Source organism: Notothenia rossii (assembly GCF_949606895.1).
Source record: "Notothenia rossii genome assembly, chromosome: 10".
In the NCBI taxonomy this organism is placed as follows: Eukaryota; Metazoa; Chordata; class Actinopteri; order Perciformes; family Nototheniidae; genus Notothenia; species Notothenia rossii.
This window is the reverse complement of record NC_136908.1, coordinates 27,870,776-27,898,767: the sequence shown is the minus strand read 5'-3', so window position 1 is coordinate 27,898,767 and position 27,992 is coordinate 27,870,776. Positions and strand designations below refer to the sequence as shown.

General features: G+C 45.1%; 2 protein-coding genes across 7 annotated transcripts in view; one reads left to right on the top strand and one right to left on the bottom strand.

The window, feature by feature from the left end:
- Positions 1-27,992, top strand: part of LOC307021433 (protein MTSS 1-like) — a 105,245-nt gene that overhangs the window by 13,502 nt on the left and 63,751 nt on the right. For all 6 annotated transcript variants that reach the window (XM_079653558.1, XM_079653554.1, XM_079653557.1 and 3 more), the window contains exons 2-3: positions 9,416-9,477; positions 12,344-12,417. In XM_079653558.1, coding sequence (XP_079509684.1) covers positions 9,416-9,477; positions 12,344-12,417 — 136 coding nt within the window. The remainder of the gene's footprint in view (positions 1-9,415; positions 9,478-12,343; positions 12,418-27,992) is intronic.
- On the bottom strand, positions 12,425-16,719 carry LOC307021449 (E3 SUMO-protein ligase ZBED1-like). Its single transcript, XM_079653574.1, has 2 exons — positions 15,754-16,719; positions 12,425-15,626 (listed from the first exon to the last, which is right to left on the bottom strand). Exons 1-2 carry the CDS (start codon positions 16,615-16,617, stop codon positions 15,339-15,341), a joined length of 1,152 nt encoding a protein of 383 aa, XP_079509700.1. The 5' UTR covers positions 16,618-16,719; the 3' UTR covers positions 12,425-15,338.

The window sequence follows — 27,992 nt, the reverse complement described above, 5'->3', positions numbered from 1 at the left end:
GAATGAAAACTGTGTTTGAGGACTGCAAACCAAAGAGAGGGTATTGGTATGATGGAGGGTATTGGTAGTCTTATTATACCGGGTGTTGCTACTCTACATGATCTTGGAAGATTTCGTATATCCAGCTTCTCTGATTTGGACAGCCATATAGGAGGGGAGGTACATTTGTAGAATATAGGATGGGGGGTCTAGGCCATTGTGATAACCAGCCATTTGCACAGTATTTTGTCACCTTTTTGAAATTTAAAAATGATCAAAACCTTCAGGATGTCTTTCTTTTTTTAACTTTGAAATACATATTTGTGTTTCTTACATTGCTTATTGCGATGAATAAAGTCAGGCTCGTGTTCTATTTCGTATATGGCTTCGCCCTCTAAGGCTATCGCTATTGGGTAATCCCCCTGCGCACCCGCGCAGCACTGAAACACTTTTAGTCCACGCCCACCCGCAAGGTGGGCCCCGCCCTCGGGCCTCCTTCCGGTATAAATAGGAAGGAGCCCGGCAATCTGATCCCTCTTTTCTTCAGCAAACTCCGGCAGATACTGAAGCACAGAACCATTAAACATCATGAGCAACAACTGCGTCCGAAATTGTCCCTCATGTTGCTCAGGATATATAATGAGCTACGACCAGCACGCAATGTGCGAATCCTGCCTGGGGCCAGAGCACGCGGACGCGGCTCTCAGCCAGCAGGTCGCTTGCTCACATTGTGCCCGTCTCCCATCAGCCGACAGGAAGTGAAGAGCGGACGCTCTAGCTGCTGCGGCCGACGAGGACGATTGGCCCGTCCAGCACGTGGACGGCAGCATGTCCCTGGAGCCGAGTGCCGGGCAGGAGTCGGACGACTCCTACCCCGTCTCCCTCCATGGTTCACCGTGCAGTTCTCCCCTCCCTCCTCTCCTCCGGACGGGGGAGACGGAGTCGGAGCATGGGGCTGGTTTGGCGGCCGAGCATGCGGTCCCCTTCTCCGTCGCCACAGGACGGCGCCCTACGTTGAGCTCCCCCAGAGAGTATGTCACCCGCCAGGCCGACCGGGTGCACCAGTGTGCCTTTCTGGCGGCGGCGAATATCATCGCGCTGCTCTCCAACTCGGTGGTGACACTGGTAGAGCGGTCCACCACCGAGGCAGAGGAAATCAGCAAGGTGGCCAGCAAGGCGGCCAGCACGGCCCTCACTCTGTGCGCGTCCGTCGCTGTCTCCCAGGCGAGGATTTCCGCATAGGTGACAAAGATCCAGCGCCACCTGTAGCAGGCGTCTGTTATGGAGACGGCCAGAAAAGTGCTTCTGGACGCTCCAATCAGCCCGTACGGGCTGTTAGGACCCCAGTTCCACGCCATGGTGGAGTCCATGAAGACCGCGGAACAGGCGGACGGCATTCGCCAGCATGTCAGATGGCTCCAGCCTGCTGAGCGCCCACAGCGGCACCAACGCCCGCTGCAGCCCGCAGCAGCCGCGGCTTCCACGCCGTCCACGCCGGCCACAGGAGGCCGCAAGCGGAGAGACGCCCACAGCAACCGCCTCGGCGTCAGACTTGCCCTTCGGCGGCTGCAGGGGCTCCGTTCCACGTCTCCGCTCCCCTGCCACCCCAGAGACAGGGTCTCCCGGCGGCGAGTCAAAGGGGAGTGAGGCTCCCCCGCTCCTGGTCTGCTCCGCGAGAGCCTCCGAGGAAGCAGAGCCGGTAATTAAGCCGGCTGCCACTAATCTGTTGATTAGTAGACAGCAGGGCTCGCTGCAGAAGCCTGCCGGTTTTAACCTGTTGGTTAATAACCTGCAGAGCTCGCGGCATTCCTCTGTCCGAGATACGCCTCGTACACACGGTCATAATAAACCCATGAGCGCCGTTAACGCCGCATGTGGGCAGCACTGCACACACCTCCATCCATCCCCTGAGTGTGTACGCGCCTCATGATGAGAGTCGGAGTGAGACGCAGCGTGTGGAGGCCCCCGCGCAGCCCTTTCGGTCCAAGCACACCTTGGGTTGACTCACGGGCAGCAGGGGCTCTGGCGTGGCTCGTCACCATGACGACCAAAAACACATCTCGAGCACGTGCGCCCGCTCTCAGAGTTTTTCTCAGAGTGGCAGCGCGTGTGTCCGATGGACAGATGGATGAGCAGGCTGATCAGCAGAGGATACGTCCTGCAGTTCGCCTCTCTCCCCCCCCCCCCGCCCACAGTTCAATGGGATACAGGAAACACTCCTGTTATGCCAGAAGCTATGTCTTGCGCTCCAATCCGAGCTGCTGGAACTCCTGTTGAAAGAGGATATTTCCAGGGTTCCTCAAAGGGAGGAAAATCAGGGGTTTTCACTCCCGTTATTTTTCTAATCCCGAAAAAGACTGGGGGAATGAGACATCCTCGATCTGTCAGTATTCCACATGCTGACGATCAAACAGGTGCTGGAATGTGTTCACCAGGACGACTGGTTCACTTCCACCTGAAGGATGCATACTTCCACGTACTCATCATCCCGAAACACAGGAAATTCCTGCGTTTTCCATTCAGGGAATATCAGACCAGACAATCGTCTGCCGTTCGGATATTTCCTGGCTCCTCGCATTTTTGTGTAGAGAAGGCTGGAGCCACTACACAGAGGAGGGATGAGAGTGTGGTTTTTCTCTGGACGACCTGCTATTTGCTGGCTCGCTCCAGAGAGGAAGTCGCTTTACAGACGGTACATCTCTTATCGCATCTGTCAAAGCCTGGGTTTCATAATAAATTGGAAGAAGAGCTGTCCTCTTCCCTCTCAGACAATCGTTTATCTGGGAGTGGAGTTAAACTCAGCCAGCATAAGAGCGCGGCTCTCGCGGCAGCGAGTGGAGGAACTGACAGCTCTCCTCCGGCGTGTCACAACCCACACAGCCCTCTCCGTGACGCAGCTGCTCTACGTTGGCGTCAGCTGGTCACGTGATGATCCCCTTGGGTCTCTTCCAACAGGGGGACACTCCAGAGGTGGTTCTATCGCTGCAGAAGCCTGCTGTTTTTAACCTATTGGTTTATAAACTGCAGAGCTCGCGGTATTCCTCTGTCCAAGATATGCCTCCTACACGGTCATAATAACCACGAGCACCGTTTTAACGCCTCGTGTGGACAGCATGCACACACCTCTCATCCCCTGGGCGTGTACGCGCCTCATGAGGAGAGACGGAGTGAATTGCAGCGTGTGGAAACTCCCTCGCAGCCCTTTTGCCTCACGGGCAGCGGCGGTGATGGCGTGGCTCGTCACCATGACGACCATTACGGCACATCACAGAGAAGCCTCTCCTCCCCAGCAGTTCCATGGGATACAAGAAACACTCCTGTCATCCCAAGAACAGTGTCTTGCGCGGTTTTTACTCCGCTATTTTTCTAAATCTCGGAAAAGGACGGGGGAGTCGCCCCGTTGTACAATCAAACATGTGTTGATTTGCACAGACAACAGGCCACGGCTATGGAAGCAACCTCAATCGCCAGGGAGGAGTACGATCTGCGCAGCTTCTGAACGCAGCCAGAAGGCTGCTGTTCTGGGCGCGCACACACGTTGCTCTCATCAGAGCAATGTATATTCCCGGCTAATTGAACAGAGGGGCTCGCAGAGCGCAGCAGCCGTGTTATGCGAGGAGTACGGAGACTCAGACCTGTGTCACGCGCACTGGCGCCTCAGTGGGATTTGGCTTTGGTGTTACGCACACTAAGCAAAGCCCCATTTTAACCTTTAGACCAGGTTCCCCTTAAACTGTTGTCAGCCAAAGTAGTATTACTTTTGGCTCTATCAGCGAAAAGGGTGAGTGATTTGTCTGCTCTCTCTGTGGCCCCGTCATGCCTCCGGATCCAAGGAGATGGCAGTTCAGCTGTTTTACGCCCTAACCCGGCCTTTATGCCAAAGGTCATCACAAGCTCTTTAGAGTCATGAGTGATCACCTTGGATGGCTTCTTTCCCCCTCCTCACAGGTCGGAGGAAGAAGCCGTGTCAACCCCCCACCCCCCCCCCCCCCCCCCCCACACACGCACACACACTTCTCCGCCTCATTCCGTTTTCATTTACTCGTTCGTTATCTGACAAGCTTCAATTTTGTAGGCTACTCACTTCGTTTCTTGTAGCCCTCGAAAGGGTTTTGGAGGTTGATGCCTCGCTGAACGTGAGTTGTTTTGCTTTCTTGTCCGCAGCAGCAGAAAGCATTTTCGAATGTTTGAATTAATCAAAGTGGGTCGTCCCCGTCGATTTTCTCTTATGCTCCAACACACAGTTGCACGGGGTGCAGAATAGTTTCCCCCCACTTTTTGCCCGGTCTTTAGTAGAAATGTTCGTTGGTAAATGAGATGGATTAGATTTTTTCATCTTGGTGTTTTCTCTATCGTGTGAGCTCCACACGTTCACTCTATACAGTGTTGTTTACATTCTGTGATGCGCGAGCTGATGACGTCACGTCAAGACGAGTCAACTTTTTTTCTTCTCAACTTTGTGTGGAAAAATGCGGGGATTATGCGGCCTTTTAAAAATCTGCGCCATTTTGCTGATTATGCGGTAAATTATGCGATCGCAGAATCGCGTTTTTCTGGAGGGTCTATATAGAGAGCGCTCGATCGGGCAGCCTCTGTCTGCACAACGGCTGTCACACTGGCTGTGTGAAGCTGTGTCACAGGCTTATGTCTCCTCTGGGGTGGAGCCCCCGGAGAAAATCAATGCGCACTCCACCAGAGGAATGTCCTCCTCCACGGCTTTGCACGGAGGAATGTCAGTGGAAGACATTTGCACTGCTGCATCTTGGTCTTCCCCCTGTTCATTTATTCAATTGTATTTAAGGGATGTCTCCCATTCCTCTCTGACACACCCTGTACGGAGTGTCTTGTCCGAGTGAGTGACGTCAGGTTTCCAGCTGTGCGCCTCTCTCCTGCCTCTCGGCACGTGGAGAGCGGCCCTTTTCCCCTCTTATGAGAGGGATGTTTCCTTTTTTTTTTCCTCTGACACATTTTTGGTACGGAGTGTCTTGTCAGAGTGATTGACGTCAGGGATCCAGCTGGGCGCTCTCCTGTCTAACACGCAGAGAGCTGCTGTTCCCCTTCTATGATCGCTGGGCAAGGTGGGACCTTCGTCTCCACTTTCTCACAGCGGCTGGGTATTTATTGTTCCCAGCCTTCATCTCGTCAGGGAAGATAGGCATGTTTTGCTATGTTCCAGGGACGGTGATGCGCCATTACGCATGGCACATCAGGCATGGGGTGTTATTGAGCAGGTATGTCTGTGCTTCGAGTGCCGGGCGGACCCAGTGGGCCGCAGACTACATCATGCTTCGCCCTTAACCCAATAGCGATAGCCTTAGAGGGCGAAGCCATATACGAAATAGAACTGAGGTTACCTACTGTAACCCCAGCTTCTATGAGTAAATGGCGCAGCCCTCTAAGCGCTGGGCCCCACTGGCTCTACGAATAGCTGAAGAAAAGTTATTTTGTATGGGAGCAGATTGCCGGGCCTCCTTCCTATTTATACCGGAAGGAGGCCCGAGGGCGGGGCCCACCTTGCGGGTGGGCGTGGACTACAAGTGTTTCAGTGCTGCGCGGGTGCGCAGGGGGATTACCCAATAGCGATAGCCTTCGAGGGCTGCGCCATTTACTCATAAAAACTGGGGTTACAGTAGGTAACCTCAGTTTTTTTTGTTGTACCTGTGGACTTGTTATTGTCTCGTGATTAAGTAAGGTACGGCTATTTTAAACAATTAATTAAATGTTCTCTGAAGAACCAGCACCTTACCGTGGTAGAGAGGTTTGTGTGCCCTGATGAACCTGGGGGCTGTGTTGTCTGGAACCTTGTGTTCCTGGTAGGGTCTCCCATGGCAAATTGGTCTCAGGCAAGGGGCCAGACTAAGATTGGTTCAAAAGACCTCATGAAAGACGACACACGAAGTGAGGATACCCGGCCCGGAGGAAGCCCGGGGTCCCCTTCTGGAGCCAGGCCCAGAAGGAGGACTCGTCGGCGAGCGTCTGGTGGCCGGGCTTGCCACGGAGCCCGGCCGGGCACAGCCCGAAAAGGCAACGTGGGCAACACCTCCGCTTCTCCGTCCCGCGGGCCCACCACCTACGGGAAACAGCAATGGGGTCGGGTGCGCTGCCAGAAGGGTGGCAGTGAAGGCAGAGGGTCTCGACGGACCAGACCCGGGCGACAGAAGCTGGCTTTGGGGACGTGGAACGTCACCTCTCTGGGGGGGAAGGAGTCGGAGCTTGTGCGGGAGGTGGAGCGTTACCAGTTGGATCTGGTTGGGCTCACCTCTACGCACAGCGTCGGCTCTGGAACCTTACTTCTGGATAGGGGTTGGACTCTATTCTTCTCCGGAGTTGCTCAAGGTGTGAGGCGCCGGGCGGGTGTGGGGATACTCACAAGTCCCCGGTTGGGTGCTTCGTTGTTGGAGTCTACCCCAGTGGACGAGAGGGTTGCCTCCCTACGCCTGCGGGTTATGGGGGGGAAAACTCTGACTGTTGTGTGTGCTTATGCACCCAACAGCAGTTCAGAGTATACGGCCTTCTTGGAGACCCTGGAAAGAGTCCTGTATGGGGCTCCTGAAGGGGACTCTTTAATCTTGCTGGGAGACTTCAACGCACATGTGGGCAATGATGGAGACACTTGGAGGGGAGTGATTGGGAGGAACGGCCCCCCTGATCTGAACCGGAGTGGTGGTTTGTTACTGGACTTCTGTGCTAGTCATGGATTGGCCATAACAAACACCATGTTCGAACATAAGGATGCTCATAAGTGTACGTGGTACCAGAGCACCCTAGGCAGAAGGTCCATGATCGATTTGGTTATCGTATCATCGGACCTGAGGCCGTATGTTTTGGACACTCGGGTAAAGAGAGGGGCGGAGTTGTCAACTGATCACCATCTGGTGGTGAGTTGGGTCGAGTGGCGGGGGAAGCCTTTGGATAGACCTGGTAAGCCCAAACGTGTAGTTCGGGTGAACTGGGAACGTCTGGAGGAGGCCCAAGTTCAGGAGGCCTTCAACTCACACCTCCGGCGGAGCTTTTCGGGCATTCCTGTGGAGGTTGGGGACATTGAACCAGAGTGGTCGGTGTTCAAAGCCTCTATTGCCGAAGCCGCGGCGGGGAGCTGTGGTCTCAAGGTCCTAGGTGCCTCAAGGGGCGGTAACCCTCGAACCTCCTGGTGGACACCGGTGGTCAGGGAAGCCGTCCGACTGAAGAAGGAGGCCTTCAGGGATTTGTTATCCCGGGGGACTCCCGAGGCAGTTGCAAGGTACCGACAGGCCCGAAGGGCAGCAGCCTCAGCCGTGGCCGAGGCAAAGCAGCGGGTGTGGGAGAAGTTCGGAGAAGACATGGAAAAAGACTTTCGGGCGGCACCAAAGTTGTTCTGGAAAACTGTCCGACACTTCAGGAGGGGGAAGCAGGGAACCATCCAAGCTGTGTACAGTAAGGATGGGACGTTGTTGACCTCAACTGATGGAGTGTTAGGGCGTTGGAAGGAGCACTTTGAGGAACTCCTGAACCCGACAACTCCGCCCTCTATGTTAGAGGCAGAGCTGGAGTATGAAGGGGGATCGACACCAATCTCCCGGGGGGAGGTCACTGAGGTCGTCAAACAACTTCACAGTGGCAAAGCCCCGGGGGTGGATGAGATCCGCCCAGAAATGCTGAAGGCTCTGGGTGTTGAGGGACTGTCATGGTTGACACGTCTCATCAACGTTGCGTGGAAGTCGGAAACAGTACCGAAGGAGTGGCAGACCGGAGTGGTGGTTCCCCTTTTCAAAAAGGGGGATCAGAGGGTGTGTGCCAATTACCGAGGCATCACACTACTCAGCCTCCCCGGGAAAGTTTACTCTAAGGTACTCGAAAGAAGGGTCAGGCCGATTGTCGAACCTCAGATTGAGGAGGAACAATGCGGATTCCGTCCTGGTCGTGGAACGACGGATCAGCTTTTTACTCTCGCAAGGATCCTGGAGGGTGCCTGGGAGTATGCTTATCCAGTCTACATGTGTTTTGTAGACTTGGAGAAGGCATATGACCGGGTTCCAAGGGAGTCACTGTGGGAGGTGCTGCGGGAGTATGGGGTGAGGGGGTCTCTACTCAGGGCCATCCAATCTCTGTACTCCCAAAGCGAGAGCTGTGTCCGGGTCCTCGGCAGTAAGTCGGACCCATTTCAGGTGAGGGTTGGCCTCCGCCAGGGCTGCGCTTTGTCACCAATCCTGTTTGTAATATACATGGATCGGATTTCGAGGCGTAGTCGTGGGGGAGGGGGTCTGCAGTTCGGTGGACTAAGGATTGCACCACTGCTTTTTGCAGATGATGTGGTTCTGATGGCTTCATCGGTCTGCGACCTTCAGCACTCACTGGATCGGTTCGCAACCGAGTGTGAAGCGGCTGGGATGAGGATCAGCACCTCCAAATCTGAGGCCATGGTTCTCAGCAGGAAACCGATGGACTGTCCACTCCAAGTAGGGAATGAGTCCTTACCCCAAGTGAAGGAGTTCAAGTATCTCGGGGTCTTGTTCTCGAGTGAGGGAACAATGGAGCGTGAGATGGGTCGGAGAATCGGAGCAGCGGGAGCGGTACTGCAGTCTCTTTACCGCACCGTTGTGACGAAAAGGGAGCTGAGCCAAAAGGCAAAGCTCTCTGTCTACCGGGCCATTTTCGTTCCTACCCTCACCTATGGTCATGAAGGATGGGTCATGACCGAAAGAACGAGATCGCGGGTACAAGCGGCCGAGATGGGTTTTCTCCGCAGGGTGGCTGGTGTCTCCCTTAGGGATAAGGTGAGAAGTTCGGTCATCCGGGAGGGACTCGGAGTTGAACCGCTCCTCCTTCGCGTCGAAAGGAGCCAGTTGAGGTGGTTCGGGCACCTAGTTAGGATGCCACCTGGGCGCCTCCCTAGGGAGGTGTTCCAGGCACGTCCAGCTGGGAAGAGACCAAGGGGTAGACCTAGAACCAGATGGAGGGATTATATCTCTTCTCTGGCCTGGGAGCGCCTTGGGATCCCCCAGTCAGAGCTGGTTGATGTGGCCAGGGAAAAGAAAGTTTGGGGCTCTCTGCTGGAACTGCTACCTCCGCGACCCGACCACGGATAAGCGGGAGAAGATGGATGGATGGATGGATAATTAAATGTACAGAACATTACAGTATATTACATTTACATTTACAGAACCATATCGCCCCAACCCAGCTCCAAACACATTGACACACTGACCTTTCTTTCAGCACACAAACTGACCTCATTCAAGGATATTTGCCAGACATAATCAATCCACATTGAAAAGATATTTGTTCAAAGCAACAATTTAAAACTACAGTAACACTATTTTTAAACCTTCTTTGAAAAAGCATTAACTTGTTGGTTCACTTCTGTGCAGCTGTGTGCGTGTGATACATTATTCTAAGAAAAAGTTTGATATCATGTAAAGTTCAATATTCTGATCTTTTTTTCCTCTTTCCCTTTCAGGGCAGTTACCCTGTGTGGGATGACTTCATCAGCAAGGCCAGCAAGCTCCAGTCCCAGCTCAGGTACTGGTGGACGTCACACAGAGCAAATTAAGGCATAATTTCAATCACTTTGACAAATCATGCGGCACGTTTGTAGTACACAACACTCAAAAGACACACATGTCAACAACAAATTCAGAAAACAAGACATTTCATAGCCCATGCAAACAGAGGTTTTATTAGAAAGCTAATGCTAGCTGTGCCAGTGTTGCCAACTTTCTCCATCTAAATTATACATTTTCAGACACTCCTAACTTAAAAAATTCAAAGTGGCACATTTTGCCTGTTGTTTTAAAAATATCTAGGAATATATTTAAAAAAATGATTTTTTAATCCATTGCCATCCATGCATTTCAAAGTAATCCCAGTGACCGGCTTGAGCGAGTTTATGGCCTCTTCTACAAACTTCTAGCAACTCTTCGAGCTTATTTCATTGGGTTTTCAATGCTGGTAAAGGCAATATCTTTCAATTGAATGATAATCTAATCATTATCTAAAATATAATCTAATAAAATCATTTTATCTAATGAAATATTCTCAAATTATATGATTGCAATGTTGAAAATAAAAAAAGGTAATGTAAATTAATCTCATTTTGTACATATTTATCAGGGCAGCTAATGATGGGCGTGATGACGTTAAGGGGTCTTATTTAGCCACTTGTTAGCAGCCGCCGTTTTGAGGACCGATAAAGCTTCACACTTTCACTATGGGGTTTTTACTTCTTAGAATAAAACGTGAAAATCTCTTAAGCTTCAATAAACCACAAACCTTATTTTGGTTATCAAACTAAAACCCATTCTAAAGCCATTGACTTTGAGACGAGGGAGCCAGTAAATGCTAACTAATTTATAGGTTTGGGACTCATTTATGCCATTGCAAAATGTCAAAATGCAAATGTGTGCACAGATAGTACACACAAGCACACACATGCCAAAAGTCTGTTTTAACGTAAGCTCATGAAAATCCAATCGGTCTTCTTCATTAACTGTTTAAATGTCATGCTCACCTCTCCTGCTCTGTCACCTTGCCCTCATCTGGTTCACTGACACACACACAAACACACACACACACACACACACACACACACACACACACACACACACACACACACACACACACACACACACACACACACACACACACACACACACACACACACACACACACACACACACACACACACACATACATACACACACACACACACACACACACACACACACACACACACGTGAGTCAGGTACACACACAAACACAGAGAGAAGCATACACATAGAAACTGCAAACAAACACAAGACATTAATTTGTAATGAACAATACTACAGCAACCCACATGAACCTTCCAGCCATTAACCACCCATTAACATCCAACTACACACACACGTGCGTGCGTGCGTGCGTGCGTGCGTGTGTGTGTGTGTAGTTGGATGTTAATGGGTGGTTAATGGCTGGAAGGTACGCACGCACACACACACACACACACACACACACACACACACACACACACACACACACACACACACACACACACACACAAAAAAGATTTGAGCAATATCACCTAATGATCTAAATTCGAGAAGTCCTACTAATGTTGCATAATATCCAAAACACACACACACGCACACACCTCAATTAACCTTCCATGGCTGGCAGAGATTAATGATGACACTATAAAGTCATTATCAGTGAGAGGGATCAGCAGCAGCCTCCAGAGGTTCTGCACTGGGCCAGAGGTCAGCAGGGGTCACAGCTGATTATCAACACTGACTGCATCACTCCTCCTCTTCCTCATCAGAGTCCTGTCAAATACTACACATCATCTGCAATTACATAGAACAAACATTTAGATTGACTTTCCATTTCCCTTTTATAGCAAGATCAAGGTACACTGCAAGATATAGTTACGTGTTGAAGTGTGTCCTTATGCATATCAAAGTAGATATTTATGCAATGGGACTAATGGTCTTCTCATATGTCCCTTATAAAAAAGGACGTGATGCAAAAAAAACCCATTTGGTTTAACAGATGAAAAAAGATAAACGACATGCAAAGGACATTAAACATGGGGATTACCAGCAGTTAAATGTTTAAAGTAACATACTTTAGTCATTTGTATTTTCATTATTTTGCCCATCAGGCAAGTGCAAGAACTAACTAACTAGTTGATGGCAGCTACTGTTAGCAACAGTTAGTGGTTAGCAACAAGTGGCAATATACTACTCATTTTCCAGTATGTCCCATATCAGATTTAAAAATCTAACATTTTTGTATTATAATTATTAATGCATTAACGTCAATGTTGCACATGATAAAGGTGGAGATTATTTGTATTACTTGATATACTGCTGTGTAGCTTAACCTATAGTAATACATAATGATGTATTAGTTGATTCATTTTCTATATTATAAATGTATACCTGCAAAGTAGCTATTAACTACATTTGTAAAATAAATGTAGTGGAGAAAATATGCAGTAAAGTATAAAGTAGCAAAATGGGAAAATACTCTAGTAAAGTACTTAAAATGTATTTAAATACAGTACTTTATTAAATGTACTTGTAACATTCCACCACTACTTGCGGGAGACTTTACATGCCACCAAGGTTATATAATGAAGGAACAGGCGTTAGCAAAGTGAGACTGTACAGAGATACAGTTCTATTCTCCCTATCACAAGTCAGTGTAGGGCTAACTGCTAACTGAGTACCCAGAGCTGTTGTGTAAAAAAAAATGAAACTCTAATATTGTGCTCTCCCTGAATTGTACACACTAGATGAACCCAAACTAGAATTGTATCAAATGTTCTATGACAGAGAACCTGAATTTAAAATGATATATCAAAGGATATCTCCTTATCCTAACCTTCCTTTGCTGTGTTTCCCAGGACGACGGTTGTCGCGGTAGCAGCCTTCCTGGATGCTTTTCAGAAGGTGGCCGACCTGGCCACCAACAGCCGAGGTAAGGAAGACACATCTCCGTCTGTCTGTGTTTGTGTGGAAGTCTCTTATTGGGAGCATTCTTCTTTTGTTTTTTCTGAAAGCTCTTTGAGTTTCTTACCATCAGAAATGGAAACTTTTGGGGATGAATCTCAATAATTGATCAGTAATTGTGCTTTATTGATTGGCTGCTGGATGTCTCAATCAAAGGATTTTACATTGGATTTTTTTATATACTTTTGTATGTCATTTTCTCATGCTGGTTTTAGTGAAGGAATTGAACCATACTGACTTAAGGGTATAACAAATATAATGCATTTTGTGAAGTTAGAACAAAGAAGATTGAAGATAAAAGCAACACCTAACACTGCTCTTAATACTAGGACTCGTACAAATCTGAGACTACATTTCAGTGTGTGTGTGCAGAGTATCATAAATCTACATTTTTCTGGCAGTTTAAAAGGAATTCATTTGAATTTTCACCTGCGCTCATGTGGCACTGGCATGCAGACTGAGACAAATTCAAAAGATTTGAGCAATATCACCTAATGATCTAAATTCGAGAAGTCCTACTAATGTTGCATAATATCCAAAAGACCATGTTGTTGAGTACTTTTATATATTTATTGAGTAAAGAAGAGAAGAAACAATACAATTTTGACCTATTTGATCACTATGTTTTTTGATGTCTAGAGATGCTAAGGAAACTATTTGATACAATGAAACAATATCATTTTTTTAAGACAATTTCTTTGGGGAACCAGCTGTCAACGTGACAAGAACTTGACAGAAAAAGGCTGTTTCTCTGACTTTCTTTGGGTTAGGGGACATTTAAAGTCTTTGAGCAGCTGAGAGGGACATTTTCTATATATTTTCTGACATTTAATAGACCAAACGATATTTCCGTGAATCGAAAAGAAAAATGTCACATTCATTTATGATGACTTTTTCTTCATGCTTTGTGGTCGTCAGCCACATGAGGACTCAGTGATCAGTCCTGTTGTTGTGGAGACGCAGTTTGCATGTTTTCCATTGATTAGTACTTTTCCATTATTGACAAATGATCAGAGGTGGCTGTCTTCCCCAGCGCTGGACTGGAACATCAATAGAGGTCGCTTCCTGGATTGATTGGAGGAGACAGGAAGACTTGATGGACAGTTTAGTGTTTATGTGCATTAGGGCTGCTCGATTATGGCAAAAATCATAATCTCGATTATTTGGGTCAATAATTGACATCACGATTATTAAAAAACGATTATCCATGTACTTTGAAAACATGAATTTATAGGAGAAAAACATTTTGAACAGTATGTTTTTAACAGTTGATTACCCTGAACTTTAAGTATAATTCAACTAAAAAACCAATAAAAAAATAAGTAATAAATAAATAATCGTTTTATTTCGATTACGTTGTTTTCGTAATCGTTGCAAGCCGTAATTGCGATTAAAATACGATTAATTGAGGTGTGTGTGTGTGTGTGTGTGTGTGTGTGTGTGTGTGTGTGTGTGTGTGTGTGTGTGTGTGTGTGTGTGTGTGTGTGTGTGTGTGTGTGTGTGTGTGTGTGTGTGTGTGTGTGTGTGTGTGTGTGTGTGTGTGTGTGTGTGTGTGTGTGTGTGTGTGTGTGTGTGTGTGCAGTCAAATTACAAATTGTGTAGGGTTAATGGTTCCTTTCTGCCAAGGTTGGGACAATTACAGTTTTTGGAACCAACCCCAATGTCCCTACACCCTCCTCCACTGAGCTCATCACCTACCTGCTTTACCTGATGTGTGTCATACTGTATCATATTATATCAGGTATACTGCAGACTTCTAAGGATTAAACCAGACCACCTACGGTACGTCTTGCCTATCCTAAATATGAGCATAAAAAGTATCATTATGCTGTAGTCCTTTATGAGCAAATGTGGTGTTGCAGGGTTGCTTACAGTATTTGCAGAAAACAAACAATTTATAGGTAACCCTTTTTGCTGATTCCCACCATCGTAGATTTTGACATTTTCTTTAGCTGTATATTACACTGCATGTAACACTCCCTTTTGTATTGATGGGATTTTTACATCAATATATTAAATACCTTGTGGTTGTTTATTCATACCCTTCACCCCTTAGTCCCATTTTTTTTTTTTAACCAAGTTTCACAAACTCTTACTTACGAATTAGTAGGCACTTGAAGATATGGGAGATATATACAGTAAGTGTTCCTGTCCTAAGATAAGTCTTAGGGCTTAAGAGATTAGAAAGAAAAATTACTTTACAATTCAGACTTTTCTCTACAATTTAACATCTCATACTGTAGCTCCCCGCAGGCGACACACTTCAGGTTTTTTTTGTTGATTGTTTGTACTTCAGTCCCATTCATGTAAACACAATATCAGGAATGCCTTGAAAGGTCCAGATGGACTCGAGGATAAACTAATTATATTTTGGTGGTTAAAGGTCCCTGTGACTTCACAAAACGCTTTATTTGTGTTTACCACTAGTTATGACTATTTACTAGGGATGTAACGATACCAAAAACTTACGGTACGGTAATACCGCGATAACAAGTCCACGGTACGATATTTATCGCGATATATTGAAGGAAAGAGAAATTCAAAAAAAAAAGATTTTTTTTTTTACTCCAAAATGTTTTCTTTATTCAATAATAAATCCGATTTGTACAGCATTTTAGTATAGTAGTACATTTAAAGTGTCAAAACAGTAACAGACTGGAACAAGAACAAGTACTACCAAACAAAAGTATGCATTTTCTTTGTGCAAATAAACAAGAACATTCAATAATCAGACCCTGCAATAAAATAGATTTCAAGTAACTCAACTCAAACTCTCTCTCACTCACTCATCAGACAGGTTTTTTTTCAGGAAGATGAGCATGTCAACATTTCCAGGTAGAAGCTGGGATCTTTGGGCGTTTACAATATCCCCTGCTGTGGAAAAAACTCTCACTCGGCACTGATGTGGCTGGGACAGAGATATGCTTTGGCCATGGGGGACAGCAGTGGGTAACACTTTGCATTGTCTCTCCACCACTTGAGAGGACAGTCAGAGAGTAAAATAGAGGTCGCTTTGTGGTACAAGTCAATTTCAGCCTCGATACCAGTGTTGTGCTGTGCCACGTGCACTTCTTTACTGAAAGACTCCCCAAGGAGATCTTCGAGTGCTGTCTTTTTGGAAGGAGGAGATTGTTCCTCAGCGTCATGTGCTCTTTCCCCTTCTGTTTCACTAGGGTTCTATGCAAGCAAGCAGAGGTAGAAAAAAAACATCTTATCTTTCTTTTCACAAAAACAACAGAGGCAAACACACCTTACGTTATCTGAAAAAGTTACACAGACACAAAAAGAATATTTAAATATGTACCTGGTTCTGCATCTGTGTGGCTTTCAACTTCAGCCTGTCGAAAACGTCCTCCCTCTGACTGTCATTTAGCTGGTGCAAGCTCCGGAACCGGGGGTCCAGCGCAGTGCTCTCTTGCAGAAACTTGTTTTGCTCCCCTTGGTATCTGTCTGTAAAGTCCTTCAGTATGGCTCTCTTCATTTGGGCGATGGTGGAGGACTCCTCATCGCACTGTGCCATGCTTTGCTCTATCATGTGCTTGAGGGACACAATGAGAGAAACTGTAGGTCGAGACTCATCGCACAGCACGGTGGTTGCTTTTTTCAGCGGTGAGAGAAGCCGAACCATGTCCTCGGCGTCCGTGATGTCAGCTGGTTCAAGAGTGTCTATCTCGCGCGCGTTGGGCCTGACTTCAGCACTGAGTAGCGTTGCAGCGATAGCTTGTTGTTGCTCCAGATAGCGCTCAAGCATGTCAAGCGAGCTGTTCCATCTTGTGACCACATCCATGATGAGTTTATGCACAGGCAGGTTTAACATTCCCTGTTTGGTGGCCAGCACAGCTGTGGCAGTTGAACTGCGGTGAAAAAACGCAGCTACACGCCTCACTCTACCAAGCAGACGGCTTGCCCGGTTTACGTTCAAACCCGCTTTTGAAGCGAGGTTAAAAGTATTGGCATAACACTTTATGTGTGGGGAAAGACCGGCCTCTCTCACCGCTACATCCATATTCCTTGCGTTGTCTGTTACGACAGCAATGCCTTGATTATTGTCGAGTCCCCACTCCAAAACAGCAGATTTTAACACCTCAGCAATGTTTAGTCCAGTGTGTGATGTGAAAAGAGGCCGCGTCTGTAAAACAAAACTTTTAATTTCCCATTCGCTGGTCATAACATGAGCCGTGACTGTAATATAGCTCTGCGTAGCTCGTGAAGTCCACCCATCTGTTGTTATTGAGATGCACTCTGCTTCTTTGAGGCTCTGTGTCACTTTAGCTTTTGTCTCTTGGTACATAGCGGGTAGCACTGTTCGAGTAAACTATGGCCGTGATGGAATGGCATACTTGGGCTCCAGCGTGTTTACTAACCTCCGAAATCCACTGTTGTCGACCACAGAAAACGGCCTTAAGTCTTTGGCCATGTACTCGCCGATGCACCTTGTTATTTCCTGAGCTCTTGGACTGTTAGGGGGAAGTGGCGCTCCAAATACTTCTGTCAGAGTCAGTTGGCCCGGCTTAGGCTTTTTCCTCACAGTAGGTTGTTGTGTTCGGAGCTTTTCTGGGTGGTGATGTGACAAATGATTTCTCATGTTCGATGTGTTTCCCGAATTGTAGGCGACCGTCGCCCGGCAGGATTTGCAAATAGTTTGGCGTTTGTCAGTTTGCTTTTCACCTTTGTCATTTCTTGAAACGGGAAAACCAAAATGCTGCCACACAACAGCTTTAAAAGTCGATGGAGCATCCTCAATTTCACAATTTCTATTTAGTTGGTCAGCACGTTCGTCTACTCCGTTCGCCATTTTCTCGTTGGGTCTGAGTGTGAGGCTTGCACGCAAAGGATGATGGGAGTATTCTTGACTAGTATTATGGCGTCCTCTGCTGTTCAAACAAAAACATTACAGTTTTTATTTACAGGGCGAGATATAAATGAATGAACGGTAATATTGCGGTAGATGTTTTCAGTCTCACGACGGTATTGAGCCGTTTCATTACCGCGATACCGCGGTACTCGGTATATCGTTACATCCCTACTATTTACACAAATGTAAAACAAGAAATAGGCTACACGATGAGGTGAAGACATTTTGGAAAGACATGCATGCAAACTACAACTTCACTGGAAGAGGTATACAGCCTTGAGGCCGTTACCCTAGTTTAATAATGACATGCAGAAAGTTTCTGTGTAGACTAGAGATGTTAAGATTCACCGATTCGCATCGGTGCACCGGCATAAACGTTCAAGATGAGAGTGCACCGGTTGAAAGAGTGCACATCGGCTACAGTTTGGGTTGAACTCGCGATGCATTGATTGCGTAGCGTCTTTGCATCGGTAAAAAAACTATTCATTCATATAATATCCCCTCATCCTGTCAGCACTCTGCAGAGACGATCTCTGATCATTGCTTCGCACTACGGAGGCCGAGAGTCTCAGTTATCAACACAGACGGAAGTCGAGGAGAAAGAGAAACACAGCGCACCGAAAAATACCTACAAATCAAACGTTTGGCAACACTTCGGATTTTTCAAGAAAGACGGTCAACTTGAAAAATCGCTCGCAAATTGTAAACGATGCCGTGCCGCTTTAAAGTACACAAGTAGTACGAGGAATTTAGCGACGCACATAAAGAGGCGACATGGGGTCTGCGGCTGAAAAGAGAAACCTGAAAGTTAGACATATGAGTGAAATCACTCAGTGAGGGGTTCAGTCAGAGAGAGTGGTGTTTAGTTTACAGCAGCCTGTGATGGCCAATAATAGTTTAAATGTCTTCCTTACTGTAAGCAGTTATGAAAGAGCTGTTTGTGAAAGGTTATTTATATTCTTTATTGTTCATATAGAAACCACTGCTTTCTGCTCACTGGTGAGTTAGCCTATGGATGAGTGTTAAGCACATCAGGCTGCCAGCTGTATGGGCATTGCACTATGGTAGTTGTTATTTGCACATTGTTAATCATGGGCAATGCATCTTTAAATTGTTTAACTGTGAGGTGTTATACAATTGTACTGTACTCTGGAGAGTTTTTTAAGGTCAAAAAGGTCAAAAAGAAACAGCATGATGGGATGCGCAGTACTAGTAGAGAGAACCAAATATTTAAAGCACTTTTTTGTTTATTTATGATTTGCTGCATATAAGGAATAAAACCAAAATCCTGTTGTACCATATTGAAGTATCATTATTTTGCATCGTGTTGAATCGCATCGTATCGCCCCGAATCGCATAATGTTGAATCAAATCGTATCGAAATGTATTGCAACAGGGGTGAATCGTATCGTATCACATCGCCTGGTGCTTCAAATGTATCGTTAATGTATCGTATCGTTGGCAACGTATCGAGACGCATCAGCCTCAGTGATGGAGATGTACATCCCTAGTGTAGACATTTCTATACTTAACCTGTTAAGCCCTGGGGCCTCATTTATAACGCAGTGCATAGGATTCACGTGGGTAGGTTGCTTACGTAGTAGAAATAAAAAAAATAGGTACAGAAATGTTCCGACATTTTCCAATTCACCAAACATTGCGTACCGACGAGGAAAGTGCGTACAGCACTTCCTACGCCGGTTTCCCTTTTATAAATCACAATCGACTCGAAATGCGGTGCAGCTTTTGCTGGCTTCACGTAACGCCCATATTTGCCTATAAATAGTCAAAGAAACGCCCTTTCATTCATTCATTTTGACTGACTGCATGGAGAAGATCGCAGGAAATGACGACAGAACAGCTAAAAAAGACTTCTCACACCGTGTCAGATTTTGGTTATTTTGGGGAGGTCGAGATAAATCATATTGTTTGGTGGATGCAGTTTGAACCAGAGTAGCAGCATGGAGGTTGGATCGTCACCAAAATAAATAAATAAGTGCTCCGAAAAAGATTAATGACAAAAAAAATACACATAGCCTTCCTCAGGCAGTGTGTTTGTACCGGGGACAGGAGACACCCCTTGATGAGAAACTGTAAGAAGAAATGATCAGGGAATCCCTCCGGAGTGGAGTCATGACGACTGGATCTGAATTATTTGTTTGTATTTGGTGGTTTGTGTCCCAGCTGTCGATCAGCTGTGCGCAGCGTCTCACCCCCCCCCCCCCCCGCAGCAACTCTATATCCACCAGTTAAAGGAAATGCAACTAATGTGTTGTGTTATATTAGCTGTACAATTTACCACATATGGTGCTCTTAGTTTCCATACCTCCTGTGTTTTACGAGCAACTTTTCAAATCTTGGCAAACGGCATAAAACAAGATTAATCGTGATAGTATATAAAACCATGCTCGTATCTACAACCTATAGAAATGCAAAACGGCGTCAGTTTAGACGTAATTCTGTCCTCCTGCTTACCGCATCATTTATGAGAAAACATTTCATAACATTAACACAACATATTCGAGGTGGTTTTAAATAACATATCCGTATTTATTTATTTCTCCAAGTTATGTTTTTGTGTGCACTGAGGAGTCTCAAACAGGCGTTTGTTAAATCATTTTAAGATTGGCTTTAATCAATGTTTGAAAATAAATTCTTCACATATGATAAATGAGGTAACATTTTATTGATGGTATTATTTCCACATATTTCTCTCCATTCTTCCTTCTGCCAACGGTGTCGTAGTTTCTCGTCTCTCCCGTTTTTGTGCTTAGTGCGTACGCATGGGTTAGAGTTTGCGTGGAGGACCGCACATTTTCCTGTCAAGTTAGTATTTTATAAATCGCAAACATTGCGTAGAAACTGGCGTATATCCCTTTATAAATGAGGCCCCTGAGACTGTTTTTCAGGTCTCAGGCTCGAAAATGACATGCCCAGAACAAATTTGTAAATTAATAATATGTTTTTCTCAAAGCAATGCTAAACCTGTGAGTTGGACGTAGAAAAGTCAGAATCAATATAGATGTTTTTATTTGAAAGTAAATTCAGATTGAACATAGTGAAAACATTTAAATTATAGTTTCCGTCCAAAAGAAACCATTACTTATGGTGAAAACCACCTACTATAACTATAAACTATAACATATAATAAGTACCCTGTATCAAGATTGATGCAAAACAAGTGACATTTGACCTTTTTAGAGAGGTTTAGAAAGAAAAAAAACACTTCTGGGGTCATTTGGTGTGTATTTGCCGTTTCTCTGGAACCGATTTGTCCATTTTGGTGATTGACACCTCTTTTGAACCATTAGAGCCAATAGAATCGAGGGGAAGTTCCTAAATCCACCTACACATTAACATTGAGGAGTGAGAGAGATGCGCACACAGTTTGCCCAAACCGAAAGCTACGTTACGCTCTGAAAACTGAAAACTAGGCTTATTGATCATAAATATGATGATGGATTATCAGTAATAATTTCAAAGGGACACAGAGACATTGGATTAACCTTCAGCTGCGTGTTTATGTGTTTATTGCCATTGAACACAACTTTTGATCAGAAAACAACAAAGGTAAGAGGTATTTGCCGTTTTGGCTACGTAAAGTGGAGTTGTGTGTTGTCTTTGCTGGCGGGGGCACAGGCCTACAAAGTGAAAATAGTTTTTAGGTAAATATTAACATAATTCTCCTACAGTAGGAGTTAGCACGTAGTCTGTCAACAGATTTCTCATCATTGGGAACATCATATATAGCACATAAAACAACATTGTAAAAATGGTGTCTTCAGCTTTTATCTTGTTTGGCCTGCAGACGAGCAGTCAATTCTGACAGATGTGTTGAATTATTGAGTAGTAGGTCATTCCTACCAGTATACCAACCCAGTCTGCTCAATTTCTCATATCTTATACACTGCATTTCTTATGGGATGGTGAAACATCAGATGATAGAGGGGTGGTGGAGGGGGGATGGAAAGTGAGAAACGGATGGACCTGGTGTTGGAGAGGCCAAAACCGATAAAATGGCAGATTAGAAGGAGTTTGAATCCAACCCAAAGAGATGATGTGCAGTAGAGGAATGGGAGAGGAGGAAGAGAGCAGGTAGCGGGGAAAGAGAGAGGGCAGATGGCGATGGGGAGAGGAGAGGATGGAAAGAGATGGATGGAGAGGGGAAGGGGGAGGGAGGCGGTTGGCTGTCATGTCCAGCCGGCTGCTGCTGGTGCTCATGGCAACAAGATGGAAATCACTGCAGGATTGAGTCAGAGCAACAGAAGCGATACCTTATCTTATCGCTTATTTCATCTCCTCTAAATTCTCCAATGGTGGCCGGAGCCCTGATACTAATGATGGACACTTTGTCATTCATTTGATCTTTCTGGGATTAAACCATTCATCAGCCGGGCAGAGAAATAATCGATTGGAATGGTGATGCAGGCATCCCTAACAAAGAACTGCATTGGTGAAAACATTTTGTCTTTAGAATGATTTAGACACAATAATAAAGTTGTTTTTAAACAATTTGTAGTGTTTTTTTTTCTTTTTCCAAGAGCATCTGTCACACTCCTTCATTTACAGTCCAGTAAACAGAACAACCAGTTGTCTTTTTACTGGGTTTTATACTAATCCTGAATTTCCACCCTCATAGTAGTCATTTAGAGCAGTGGTTCCCAACCTTGGGGGCAAGATCGCAGATGATTTGAGGCCAAATATCATATATATCATATTTTTTTTACATATAAGGCAATACATGATTGTCACTAAAAGCCTTGTCTCTACATTACAATAAAATATAAAAAATAATTGATTAATTAATTTTCATAAAAATTCAAGTTAGTATTAAAGGCATAAAAAGACAGAAGTGTATAATTCTTTCTTTAATATAAATGTTTCTTCTGCCCGTAAAGTGTCCAAACCAGGCTTGTCTGGATAAGCGCATTTTTAAAGCATAGTCATTGTCCATGCCGGTTTCAGTTGGATTATTTGTCACAGTTGCTCCGATCAGATCGGTCTCCTCCATTTTGTAGATTATTTACGACTTTTGAATCCACATAAACACATCGGCAAAATCCGGCTTACTTTGAGCATGTGTTTTAAGCAGTTTAATCCCTTTGTGAATTGTTTCCACTTCTGCGCCGTCCTTTAATTTCTTCATACAGCTGGAATCCAAATGAATTAATCCTGAGTCCAATAATCATCAAAGTCACTCCAATAGTGCTCCTTCATTACGCTTTCATCCTCCTTTAACAAAATACTTCACATTCATCCAGTTTGTGACAGTAGTTGTAGCATTTTTGAGACTTTTAAACTTTAATTACCGCTGTTGTGCCCCCCCCCCCCCCTTGTGTGTGTGTGTGGTGGGGGCGCAACTTCCAACAGGAGTCATTTGGGGGGGCTCTTGGGAAAAAAGGTTGGGAGCCCCTGGTTTAAAAGATAAGTTAGACCACAAACTCCAGTCATATTCTCATTTTGTCCAACAAACAACCTCCATGTTCAGAAAACCAAAGAAGGCATTTGTTTCACTTGGGATGGCAATATATTGATAATATGTGGATATCCTGATATTAGACTAGATATCCGGTTACATTTTGGATATCGTCATTTTGCAAAAAGAATATTTTTCTGGTTCTAAATGCAGATTTACATTTTTATTGATCACATTTACTGAAATTACCGGACTGTTGTAGCTATTATTTACCTTTATTCACTTGGTCAAATTTACATTTATAAAAATTGTCACTGTAAAAAAATATTTGCTGTAAATATATTGCGAAGCGTACTTTAAACACAAATCAAGATTAATGATTTTGCAAAAACACTTTTTGAAATTCTACAGGATTATTGTTGTTGAGATGTATTTGGAAGAATCAAACATTGTTCCTTAAGTAGAGGATTCCTCCTACTTTATCAAATCCAACACACAGAGAGAAGCAGCACAAGCACTATGGAGATGAGATGCAGAGATCCTCCTCTCTCTCCCTGTTAGTTTGTATCGGTCGGTGGGTCCATGGTTACTATAGCAACCTGCTGCCGAGGAGGATAACGTCTGTAAAGGGCCGATGAACACCGTCCTTTTAGCAGAGGCCACGTCAACATGTCAACACCTGTTAACTGGGTCGGACAGAGTGGGGGTGGCGGTGGAGGAGAGGTGAGGAGAAGGGAGGAGAGGAACAGGACAGAATGGAAGATTAATTTGATCAAACTTAATCTCTAACAAAATATATATTTCTAATAAAACCTTCAGTCATATTTCAAGCAAAAATTCATAACTTATACCTCTCAAATAGGAGTGCTTTGTGTTATAAATGCAAGGTTTAATTCCTAGGTCCTTCTGTCCACACGTTGAAGCATTCCAAATGACTGAACCCCAAAAAACGTTTGTAAAGCTTGTGGCGACCATGACTTCCAGATTGGAGTGGAAACTGTTTTCTACACCTTAATCCATCTGCTCATTTAACCGCAGATAATAAGTTGGACCCTTAATATCCCCAAGTTAGTGAAACACTATCAGAGCTTCCGTATCCCATTGGCAGCCCAACAACCGGCAGTAAAAACTGTAGTAGCTTCTCAGCCACCAAAGGCTGTAAAGGCCAGATGTTGTTTTCAGGGTAAAACATTCCCACCATGAAGCCGAGCTGCAGCATATGGAGCTGAGATGTAGCTGCAGGATAAACCCCCCCGCTGGTCCTGTTCAGTTGCAAACTGAAGCACCTGAGCTGACGTCCAGCATTTAAGCATCCAAAGCAACAGCATCATGCTGTATTATTTGCAACCATAACTAATTTAAACCTTTATTTTTATGTGATGGTTAAAAATCTCTCTCCAACATCATTTGAATGTGTGTGCTGCTGTAACTGTTTATTGTTCCTGAAACAAGCAGAACAGAAACTGACTAAATCGGACAGGAACTTACTGTCCTAAATATACTTTTATACTTTTATGCTTTAACATTGTGACTAGGGCCGGGACTCGATTAAAAAAATTAATCTAATTAATTAGAGGTTTTGTAATTAATTAATCGCAATTAATCGCATTTTTAATCACATATAAATATTTGACCTGAGAACAGTGAGAAGATGTCAATAAAGTGTGCTGTCACACAGAGGTAATTTGAATTGCTTACCGAGGTCCAATGATCCCCAGTCAGGGCAACACATTCGGCTTTCTCCAATAAATTCTCTTTATCTTCCTTTTCATTGTCATAAAGCTGCTGGATTCTTTTTGTCACTGTCTTTCTGCATGGCAGCTCATATGTTGTGTCAGACGATGCAATCTGTAGTACCTTTTGCAGCGCCTTATTTTCTACCACTCCAAGTGGTCTACAGTCGAGTGCAATCCAGTGAGCTGGTTATTTTTTCAGACGTGGACTTAGTTATCCTGGCCCTGAAACCAGTCATCTGGTTGAGTGTGGGTTGGGTGTGGGTCATACTCGTCAACCCTCCCTATTTTCGCGGGAGACTCCCGATTTCATTGCCCTCTCCCGGTTTCCTCCCAGGGTCATATTTCTCCCGCATTTCTCCCGATTTCTGACAAAATCAGATTTACACAGGACTGTTTCCACTCGGACTTTAATACAGCTACACCATTGTTTGGTTTCCATGGTAAAACGTCTCTTTAGTAGCGCGCGCAACTCAAAGTCTGAGAGGGTGAAGCAGATATTCACAGAAAACAGAACAAGAATCGACAACTACTCTACTCTCTGCTCACTCCTTTCCAGCCCACACATATGCTCCATCAAGGACGGTGCTACAGGCCGCAAGGCAGTGCACTTACAACTACAATAAGCATGTTAATGTTAATCTAACAGCTCCGGCGATCCACTAGCACCCCCCCCCCCCCATTTTGCATTTTGAAATGCTCCCGATTTCTGAGGGCAAGTATGGTGTGGGTCCTTGTACTCGGAGTCGGGCTAACGTCCACGCTAGCTTCCACGCTAGCTGCTATATGTTTTGCATTGAGGTGATACTTGAGGCTTGATGTGCTGCGGTGATATGCAAATTCCTTTTTGCATAATTTGCATACAACCATGCTCGACGCTTCCATCCGTCCGTTTTTTAAAACAAAATGTCCCATCCACGGGGCCAACCAAAGCGGTCTCATCAGCTTCTTCGTTCATGTTTGACTATTGTTCACTGTGGTTTGTTGTTGTCTGAAGTCATGAACGTTAGTTGGTGCTCCAGTATAATCGGTACGCCTGAAACTCATCCAGTGAGAAACGTTCCGCAGGGCAAAAATAAGTGCGATTAAAATGCGTAAATGTTTTTAACGTGTTAATGTTTGTGTAATTAATTAATCTTAATTAACGCGTTAAAGTCCCGGCCCTAATTGTGACATATTTTCACTCGAGTTAAGTGCCCTAGACCAAACCAAAGAAATGCAGCCAGAATGTAGCATATTCCAAGTGCAGTGTTCCCTGGGACATGTTGTTTCTTTTCAGAGTTGTGTTTTACCTTTTTAAGTGAGTGAGAACTTTCTCAGCAAGGTTGCTCATCGTTTGTGCAGATTTCCTAACTTTATTTTGTTTACTTTATGTCGGGGAAATATAAACAAGGATGATTGCAAATATTCTCATCCTGTGTGGGAGAGGAAGTGATTTAGATAATTGTAAACATGACTCAGCGTTTACCAGGTGTTGTTTACAATGCAAGGTAAAAAACTGACTGTAGTGGAGTGAATCCCTGTGGATGCTGCTGCAGTCAGGTGTGTGTGTGTGTGTGTGTGTGTGTGTGTGTGTGTGTGTGTGTGTGTGTGTGTGTGTGTGTGTGTGTGTGTGTGTGTGTGTGTGTGTGTGTGTGTGTGTGTGTGTGTGTGTGTGTGTGTGTGTGTGTGTGTGTGTGTGTGTGTGTGTGTGTGTGTGTGTGTGTGTGTGTGTGTGTGTCCTCAGCAGCTCACAGATGGCTTCCTTTGGAAGCTTGTCGTTTTAGTGATATCATCTCAGTCGCAGGTGAGTGATGTCATATCTGCAGTGTCCACACATGGCAGCATTTTCAGGAAAAAAAAATCAAGGTCAGATAGAGGCTCCACACATAAACTTTCCCCTCAAAAATAAACACACTGACATTTTAAGCCAACCTGGTCTCACCAAAATACGTGAAATGAACATGACTCCTTAACACCGCAGTGGAGACACGAAATCTATGGAAATTACGGGTCGGCACCCCGGAAACAACCCCAATGTAAAGTGAATGAGAATCCTTTTTCGTGGTGGACATAAAAATGTCTGCAACGTCCCGCAGTGAGCTTAATGTTGTTTTCTACTCTATAAAACGTTTTTAAAATCTACTTCATTATGGAGGTTATTCCCTAACTTTATTCAAGAGCGTTTTCTTTCAATTTGAGTGCATAATTTATTGATTTCACGTTCAGATTTTGTATTTCTTTCCTGTCCTTGCGCTTAGATTTGCTCTGCTTCTGCTCAAACTGTACGCTTGCACTCAGATATATTGCTGTTTGCACAGATTTCCTGTTTTCCAGTTTAAAACCTTCTCCTTGCACTCAAGCTGCTTCTGTGCGCTGACTGCGCTCGTCAAATATCTGCTCTCAGATTTCTGGTCTGCGCTTGGATTTTTTCTGTGCAAAAGCCATTTAAAAATCCCTCAACCAATAGGAGGCCAGGTGAAGTCGTCTTGCTGGCGCGTTCGCTTTACTTATGCGTCCCGTAAGGGTGGTTACTCTTTAACCAGGTTTATATACTCCCTCCACGGCTTTATTAAATGTAGCCTACTTCACTTGCTTTATTTACGACTTTTTATTTGAATGGTACTATTAACGTTAACTTTACCTCCTGCAAACCAGGTTGTTTTGAGTTGAATCATGCGTATTCCTCTAATAAATACTCTCTCATTGGAGCCTGTGACTTAAGATTTTCATCGTCATAACTACACTGTAGCTATGTTCGTATGACAAAATAAAAACCTTGAACCTTGAATCATTGGTTCTGCTTAAAATCTGATGAACCATGTTTGGTAATTAGAATAATTGATGCAGACAGAAGGCAAATGTTAATGGTGCTTTTCCAAATATATTCCTAAAATACTGAGGACTAACAGGAAACCACCGGTTTCAGGTCAATGCATGTTAACATCACAATGTCTGTGTTAACTACAAAGGCTGGGATGATATCGGATACATAAAAAATTACCAAATCAATGTGAAAATTTGAACATGACTGTACTTGTTTTTATGTCCCAGGTACTGTCAGGGCTTGAGGTAATGGCATCCAATTGTTAAAGGTCCCATGACATGGCCATTTCTACTGATCATAATTCCAATGTTAAGGTCTACTAAAATAGATTTATATTGTGCAATTTTCCAAAATCACATTGGTTTCTCATACAGCATCTCTGTATAGTATGTGTATTCACTCTCTGTACTAAACGGCTTGTTGGAGCTCCTGCTCCCCCCCCCACAAACACCCGCAGCCTGGCTGGGAGTTTGTGTGTGTGCCCAGGCTGAGTTCCGCGGTGTCTCGCTGTCTCGCCGACCCCACACCAGTGATCCAGCTCACAGTGTCCCGCTCCTCGCAGCAGCGAGCCTCGCAACGTCTCGCCGAGTATGTGTGTGAGGAAGTCCGCGGATTGGTCCAAACGTAACGGCTCCGCGGACGTAACGGCTCCGCGGACGTAACGGACTTAAATGACGTAACGGCTGTTACGTTACGCCACTATACCCGAAATACTTCACTGTACCCAGGAAGA

Bases quoted from the DNA above. Each gene is read 5' to 3' on its own strand.
- LOC307021449 (XM_079653574.1), bottom strand. From the start codon at position 16,617: ATGACCAGCGAATGGGAAATTAAAAGTTTTGTTTTACAGACGCGGCCT. The intron at 15,627-15,753 runs GTACATATTTAA...TTGCTTGCATAG, and splicing joins CCACACAGATGCAGAACCAG to AACCCTAGTGAAACAGAAGG.